General features: G+C 40.1%; 1 protein-coding gene across 1 annotated transcript in view; it reads left to right on the top strand.

Annotated features, from left to right (window-relative positions):
* Positions 1 to 251: 251 nt before the first annotated feature.
* FHDC1 (FH2 domain containing 1) overlaps positions 252 to 8,664 on the top strand; it is a 49,450-nt gene continuing 41,037 nt past the window's right edge. The window contains 3 exon segments of the mRNA XM_054031129.1: positions 252 to 405; positions 5,333 to 5,732; positions 5,734 to 5,958. Coding sequence (XP_053887104.1) covers positions 5,478 to 5,732; positions 5,734 to 5,958 — 480 coding nt within the window. The 5' untranslated portion in view covers positions 252 to 405; positions 5,333 to 5,477.

Here is an 8,664-nt window from a genome sequence, read left to right as displayed (position 1 = left end):
GGGAGGGAGGGAACCGCCTTTCCGCGCCGCAGCCCGCACCACCTCACCCTAGCTCCAGGACTGAACACACTCAGCAAACTTGGGCTCTCAGTAGGGTTTCTTTAATTGCCTCTCAGGATCCGCCCAGAGCAGCCAGCAGAGGCTGGGAGAATGAGGTAAGGAAGGGGGGGTTGACCCTTTCCTCTCTGGGCTGCAGCTGACCAGGGAGGGGGAGGAAGAATCACCCGACGGGATACACTTGCTGGCTTCGCTGTAATTAGCTGAATCAAGTCACTGCTATTTCCCGTATAAGTGTGTGCACAGGACAGAATCTAGCCGGGCAAACAGCCTACCTCCAAAGCCAAACCTAAAGTGTCCCGAGGTTTCCAGGACCACGTAGTTCGACCTTCAGTTAAAGACCAACCTGTAAGTAACCCATTTTTTACTGCCCCTTGGGTGGTCCTCTTGAGTCAGCTCTGTGTGTACACACACACACATGCCTTTTTATCTGCATAGAGGACAAACCTTTTTGGCTTATTATTCCCAATCAGAAATAAAATATTAACACTCTGTCTTTTACCACCATCTAAAAGTATCCTTGGAATCAAAAGGCTAGCTTTTAAAGCTAAAATGTCTTTATATTGTCCGGTGGCCATGGGCCACACAGTCACTAGTCTTCATTGTCTGTTTTACTTGTGCACTGAACTAAAAGTGGCTTTGTCTTTTTCAGTCATACTTTTAAGGGATATGTTTCATATGAGAATTTTCTCAGGATGTATTCAATGGTCATCTTTTAAGCTGTTGTGATTAATATGAGCCTTTCTTCGTTTACAACCCACATTTTGACAGATTAGATTTCTAGCTATACATGCCAGTGTTTTCTGTTGCTGTAACTGTGGTTAGCAACTAGTTGCTCCATTTACTTCTTTGTATAGCTATTGTTGAGATCCAGACATCTAAGTATTGTGGTGAGGATTGTGGTGTGTGAGCACTCAAAGGCAGTGCTGTTTTAGTGTGAGTTTGGGAGATATCTTACAGAGAAATGCATTTGGTAGAGAACAGGAGGTATGGACTAAAGGGAACAAATATGAATTCTAAAAATCACTTTGTACACTGAACATTTCACTTGTTAATTTGTGTATGCAAATATAATATTTTGCGTCTCTTTCAAAACAGCAGTTACTGTGGTTGGGAAACAACATTTTTTAGAATGCTTGTCTTCTGAACTGGAGAAAAGCTCTTTATTGCTCTTCATCTTTGAAGAATGGTTATAGGTGAAATTCTGTACAATAAAATTATAAGTGAGACAAAAATAAAATGCTCTATTGAATTAAAATATTGGTGTTCCTTTTCCTTTGAAAAATATGATCTGCAGATCTGATATTATTCAATATGTGTACAGCAATTTCAATATGAACATTCTTAAACATGTACTAAAGACATCACTTTAAAACTGTTTTGCTGCTCAGACTGATTTAGATGTAACAAATGTGCAAAGATGCAGATTATAATGTTGGAAGTCTTTAAGTGTTGATCTCACGTCTTCTCCCCTTCTATCCTTCCTTCTAAAATGTCAACTCCAGTTCAATTTTATCAAATTAAGTGTTTAGGGCACTATCCTGCTCCCAGTGTATTTTAGGAGTGGGAATTGCCCTCTAGTTATGAGTCGGAATTGCTGTGTTTCCCCCCCGCCCCCAATGTCCTTCCCTCTACTTCCTACAGGGGCAAGGGGACACCTGCTGCTATCAATAAGCTGTGCAGACAGAGTCCCAGTCTGCTAGTTTCTCTTCCCCCACCCACCCAAATTAGTGGCTAGTATTATGGTGCATCCACAAACTGATTCTTTGAGAGAGGAATTTTGACATTCCTCTGTATCTCAGCCTAGTAACTAGGGTACTTCATGCTTCTGTTAAGGGCAGGTGACCTCCTCTACTTGACTGTGCTTATCTGTGGGAAAACAATAGCTGAATGCTTGTGTGTTTTTTGTAGTTTTCCTTTCACACATTCATTCCAGACTTCTTTTTCCCCCTCCATCCTGGTTATGGGAAAAATTAAGTTTATCACTATTGCCATCATCCAAAGCAGCATGCAGTAGTGGTGGGTTTAAAATGGTCTCTATTATTAGGTTTACCATTACTCCCCGGGCTTTTCCCCCTCTTCTACTTATGGGCTTAATCTTACAGAAGTGGAGAGGAGACGCTTTTGTTCCCTGTTAATTCCCCCCAAGGAAAGGCAATAGAATGTATGATTCACTTCCTTTTTGGACCATCCATCTCCTATACTCATCTGTAAAGAGTGTAACAGCTGTTGCAACACTCCTGCCAGTCTGGGGAATAGAGGCTTCATTTGGGATTATGTATAGCTATTCAATTGATTAGAATAGGGTACAAGCCTCAACATTTGGATACAAAACTCAAACCCTTCAAAAGTTGGGGCATGGGGGTATTTCTCTGGGGCCTCTAGCATAAGTCCCATCTCTAGAAATGACCAAAACATTTGGGGAGATGTAGTGCTTTTGATAGAATTCTACTTTGGGACAGAAAGCTGTGTATTCAAGGGCTTTGCCCAATGATGAAACTTAGTGCTAATTAGTAGTGCAATCTGTTTGACTTTAATATTTCACCTACAGGAAACTATGTGCCTTCTTTCTGACTTCTAGTAGTGCTCTAAAAGGAAGTTAAAAGCCCCATGGCACTCTTCAGATAGGTCAGTCTTTGCTCTGTTTTTGCCAACATTTCCTGTCTCAATAGAACAGATTCTAATGTCCAAGACTGTTTTGAGCTGTTAATGAATACATAATAGATATTCAGTTTTTTATATCATTATGCGTATCAAAAAATTAAAGTTAGCTTAAATATAAGTAATATATAAAAATCAAATATCTCAAGTTTTAAGAAATCTAAAGGCTTTACTCAACAGCTAGAAGTTGCATGCTGAACTCTCCCCCCCCCCCCCCCCCCCGCAATACTTTAATCCAATGGTTCTCAACCAGGGGTACACAGAGGTCCTCCAGGGGATATATCAACTCCTCTAGACCAGTGTTTCTCAACCTGGGGGTTGTGACTCCAAGATGGGTCATGAGACAGGTTTAGAGGCATCACAAGTGCAGGGTCGGTGTTAGGGGGTGGCAAGCAGAGGCACTGGGAGGCCCACCGCAAAGCTAAGTTACATGCTTCAGTCCTGGGTGGCGAGGCTTGGGCCTTAGACTCCTGAAATGGGTACAGTAATCTGGAAAGATTGAGAACCATTGCTTTAATGTATCTGAAGTTCTACTCTTGTGTGGTTAACGTTGAGACATTGATGAATTAGCATATCCCGTACTGTTTGATTAGGATTTGATCCAGTTCTTCCTAATGCATCTGAATTTATTAGAAACTTCCACTTCTTCTGTATCACTCTAAGAGTTGAGACAAACCTTGATGTATTCATTTTATCAGTCTTTATATAGAAGATAGCTGACTTAAATTTGAAGCACCTCTTTCTTGCATCTTTTTTTCTCTCTTTTCCTTCCTCCATCAAAGTATCCTCCTTAACGCTTCAGAGCCTGTATTTTCTGGGTTCCCCACACTCATTAGTACTTTCACTACTCAAGAGAGTGAAATGAATATGACTAGTAAATTTGAAGTAAATGTCTGGTTTGCTGCTGCCCACAAGATTCTGAAGAGCACAGGTGAAATTGACTGATGTCTTATCACTTTCTACTGAAGCTAATGGAGTTATGTCAAGTTACATCCGCAGAAGATCTGCCCCATGGCTTGTCTCTAACTTTTTTTCTCTGTGCATGTATGCTATAATGGTTCATATCTGACAGCGGTGAAGGTGTCTCTTTTTCCTCTCCCACCCCGCCAGTATTTTTTGTTCCAAAATATTAAATGATCTGAATTGCTGTTAATTATGTATACCTTCTGTCAAATGGGAGGAATAATGCCAAGTAGATAAGGCTAATTAATCAACAAACTTTTGTTTGTAGTATTCTTGCCCAAGTGCATTGCTGTAACTTCATTAGATTTCCTATTGCCATTCTTTGCCTGGTACTCCTTCTTCAGTCTCTATCTAACTTGCCTGTGCAATACCACTCAATTTGGTAGTATCTATCTCGGATTACAATGCTGTTTAATCACATCCTCCAGTGAACAAATAAGGAGATTAAACAATAGCATTCTTAGTTGGGCCTTGTTTTTGAAACTTTTTAGTTTGATGTGTTCTCAGGGAAAATATTTAAAAAGTGTAAATCTGTTCATTAATATGAGTGACCTGACAAACTTTTAAATTGCGCCTTTAAAAAAAACTAACTAGCTTTAAAATTGCTGCCACTGACATTACCATCTGCTCCGCCACAGTGGCAACATAAAAAAATAATGCAGTTGTCACAATAACTTTGAAAACTCCTGTTGAGTGATCAGATTATCTCATCTAGACATATAAGTTTTCTTAAGTAAATATTTGCAGCTTCGCATGTGCATAGAGCTTAGGGTATATAATTTATGATTCCAATTTATATTCGCCCACCTTTTTTCTATCTGTAGTGAGACGTGCTTATTGAGGTAGCTACAGTAATCTAGATATCTGAGTGAATTATAAAGACACATCCTAATAAAACTGCAGTCTCTCTTCTGTTGTGTACATTTTGTTAAATGTATTGTAACATGACCATTAATGACAAAATGTAGATGCTGGGCTTTTTGAAGATGCATGTTTATGGTCAGTAACCATAAATATTGCAAAGTTTTATTAAGAATCCAGAGTTTTGGGACTCCGTACACTTTATTAATGAAAACTGCATGAAAAATATTAGGGCAAAAAAGCCATATGCTACATAGTTGAACAATTTGGGATGATTCATTGTCTTGATTCACTGATGAAGGGGAAGCCATTTAAAAAGCTTCAAGCAGAGCTTTTGCCAATATATAAGTACATTCTAACTCTGCATGTTAAAATCTGTATAATGGTATTTTAAATCTAAAATGAATAGTTGGAATGTGTTCCGTTTGTTGAAATGGCTTGGGATAAATATTCTATCTTTAAAAATTATATTGAATCCAGAATAGATATTTCAGTAACCTCTGGTCTCCCCAGAGGCACTCAATGCTTTAAATTTAAAGTTTTTAATTTTATTTAAATGTTATTCCCTATAATTAGTTGACATTTTATTGTGGATGTACATACATTTTACAAAATTAGGCCTTAGAGAACTTTGTTTTTCAGAAAATCTTCCATCTAGATTAAAACTTAAAATGACTAATGATTGTTTTACATTTAATTTTGTATATTTCCCACTAATACGTTGCTACTTGTACCAGGGAAAAATCCAGTCTCTTTGATCTGAATTGAACCATTGTGTCTTTTATTGTAGGTTGTGAAGATGGTTCAGGGCTCCTGCATTGTTTTCACTGCTGGCAGATTAGAGTTTGAAAGTGTCTGACACAAATTGCTACTGCACTGTTCAATGTTTCAAGGAGACCCAGGGAAGTAAGTCTCTCCTCATAGGAGAGACTAAAATGCATGTTATGAATTGTCTCTCCTTGGTCAATGATAAGGAAAATGGGGCTATTTCAGTTGCAACTGGATTAATGATTGAAGATACGACAACAGAACAAGTGCCACCACCTTCTCCTGCCCCGCCATTGTCTCCACCATGTTCAGTCACAGGTGCTGGTTTTACACCTCCACCACCCGGGGTGCCCCCGCCACCACCACCACCTCCTCCTCCAGGACCAACCCCACCTGCTCCAACACAGTTTATAAATGGGCATGGCCCCCACAGCAAAAAAAAAACGGATGCGGAGTTTCTTCTGGAAAACAATTCCTGAAGAGCAAGTCCGTGGTAAAACAAATATCTGGACTATTGCTGCAAGACGGCAGCAGTTCCAGATTGACACAAAAACAATTGAGGAGCTTTTTGGGCAGCAAGAGGAAACCAACCCTCAGGGTCCTAGAAGGCGAACTTCAAAATCATCCTTTAAAGATACTAAAGAAGAGGTAAGAATTCAGAAGTAGCCCTACATTGTTGTGTTTTTCTGTCTCTCTCTCATTCACCGTAATGTCTTAGAAACTGGTGTGAAATCTGACCAGCTGCTATTCACCATATGTTTTCTTATCACTTTACCCAAAAACTTGCAGAGCATAAACTGTTAGATTTATGCTTTTATTTAAAGATACTTGTTCGTGAAAGGCTGGCTCTGTTATTTTAAGTTATCTCAATGAAGTCCCTTAATTTGATCACCGGCAAAAAATATTGTATTTGAGGAAGAAAGAATGTGTCTCCAGTGATTACTGTAGATTCTGTCTGGCTAGCCCCTGATAAATCTTCATTCCTGGGCATTGCCTACATGAAGAGTACAAATACAGTAATTTACATGCATTATTTTATATGCATAACTGCACCATGTCATTGTCTTCCTCTTCAGTTGCTACTTTTGAAAGCACAGACTTCAAGGAGTTGTTAAAGGGATCTAGTAGGCAGCGTTCCATTAGTAGTAGTTCTGAGGGGCAAAAGTAAATGACGTTGTATCTTGAAGGAGGATAAAAGAATCATCCTAACACAAATGTAAAAAGACAGGGCCGTCCCTAGCTATTCTGAGGCTCTACGCAGCCCCCCGCGGGGTGTGTGTGTGGGGAGGGGGGCCAGGGAGGAGGGGGGCTGGCTTGGGGGGCAGGGGAACTTGCCCCCCAGCACTCACCGGCGGCACGGCTGGGGCCGGGTCGCTGCACTTCCTACCTCTGGTGAGTGCAGGCCTGGCCCTGCTGCAGGGGCAGAGCAGGGGCGGGAGCCATGAGGAAGAGGTGGGGCAGGGGCTGGAGCAGCACGCAGCTGCGCAGGGCACCAGGAAATGTGGTGCCCCAAATTTCCCGGTGCCCTACGCAGCTGTGTACTTTGCATAAGGGTAAGGACAGCCCTGTAAAGAGATGAAAACTTTGTTCTTAATGTGACTGTTTGGAGATAATGTAGGGGAGAACGCGTAAGTATATGAGTGAAACAACAAATGTTTTTCTTAGGGCTGGTCTACACTACCGCTTACTGACAAGTTTCAGAGTAACAGCCGTGTTAGTCTGTATCCGCAAAAAGAAGAACAGGAGTACTTGTGGCACCTTAGAGACTAACAAATTTATTAGAGCATAAGCTTTCGTGGACTACAGCCCACTTCTTCGGATGCATATAGAATGGAACATATAATGAGGAGATATATATACACACATACAGAGAGCATAAACAGGTGGGAGTTGTCTTACTAACTCTGAGAGGCCAATTAATTAAGAGAAAAAAAAAAAAAAAAAAAAAAACTTTTGAAGTGATAATCAAGCTAGCCGAGTACAGACAGTGTGATAAGAAGTGTGAGAGTACTTACAAGGGGAGATAGTCAACGTTTGTAATGGCTCAGCCATTCCCAGTCCTTATTCAAACCGGAGTTGATTGTGTCTAGTTTGCATATCAATTCTAGCTCTGCAGTCTCTCTTTGGAGTCTGTTTTTGAAGTTTTTCTGTTGTAATATAGCCACCCGCAGGTCTGTCACTGAATGACCAGACAGGTTAAAGTGTTCTCCCACTGGTTTTTATATATGCTCTCATTATATGTTCCATTCTATATGCATCCGAAGAAGTGGGCTGTAGTCCACGAAAGCTTATGCTCTAATAAATTTGTTAGTCTCTAAGGTGCCACAAGTACTCCTGTTCTTCTTACTACCGCTTACGTCGATGTAACTTACGTTGCTCTGGGTGTGAAAATGACACCCCTCTGAGCGATGTAAATTACATCGACTTAGCGTGATGTGGACACTGCTTTATGTCAGCGGGAGACACTTTCCTGCCAACATAGTTTCCACCTCTCATGGAGGTGGAGCAATTATGCCGACGGGTGAGTGCTCTCCTGTTGGCATAGTGTGTCTTCACCAGATGTGCTACTGTGGCGCAGCTGTACCAACATAGCACAGTAGTGTAGACTTGCTCACTGCATCTGTTACTAATTTTAGATCTAGTTTAAGTTGTTCTCCATTTATTTATCAAGTTTACCTTCTTAATATTGGTCAATAGACATAGACTAGTTTCATTTTCTGGTGCAACAGGAAATCTGGTTTGGGGGTCGTGTGGGGTGGGGGAGAGCAAAGCATTTACCTCAACTCTAAGGGAATCTTTAGAGTCAAAAACTTTCCAATGAACCACTCAGTAGTATTTCTATTTTGTTCTTGCTTTTTTTTTTTTTAAACTCTTACAAACAACCTATGTTTTTTGGAATAAACAGCTTGGAAGTGTTTCTATTAAATATTTGCAAAACTGGAAGTAAAAATGCAAATGTAAGTACTGGTAGGCAAAGGGAATTTACAGAGAGGAAATGTTAAATATGCATAAAGGACCAAAGAATGGAACCAATATTAATTCAAGCACCAAATAAGAGAGACTGCTGGAAATGTAACTGCTTTGTATCAAACTTTAGTGAGAAAATAAAAAGGTGTTGGAACTGATTTAAAACATCAGACATTTGTAACTTCAGTAGACTTGAAAAGGGGGTGTCAAAATAAAGTTAAACAAACAAATGTGCAGATATTAGAAAAAGGAAACTAATTCCTTATAAACACTAACGAAATAGACAAACATTGGAGATCTGGTTATTTCATTGTGAACAGGTGGGGGGTGGGGGACAAATGAAAAAAAAAAAAAGCAAATATAGTGCTACTCTTTAAAGACTTCCAT

This window comes from Malaclemys terrapin, chromosome 5, assembly GCF_027887155.1.
Source record: "Malaclemys terrapin pileata isolate rMalTer1 chromosome 5, rMalTer1.hap1, whole genome shotgun sequence".
In the NCBI taxonomy this organism is placed as follows: Eukaryota; Metazoa; Chordata; order Testudines; family Emydidae; genus Malaclemys; species Malaclemys terrapin.
The sequence above is the reverse complement of the archived record's forward strand: the minus strand, read 5'-3'. Positions and strand labels throughout refer to the sequence as shown.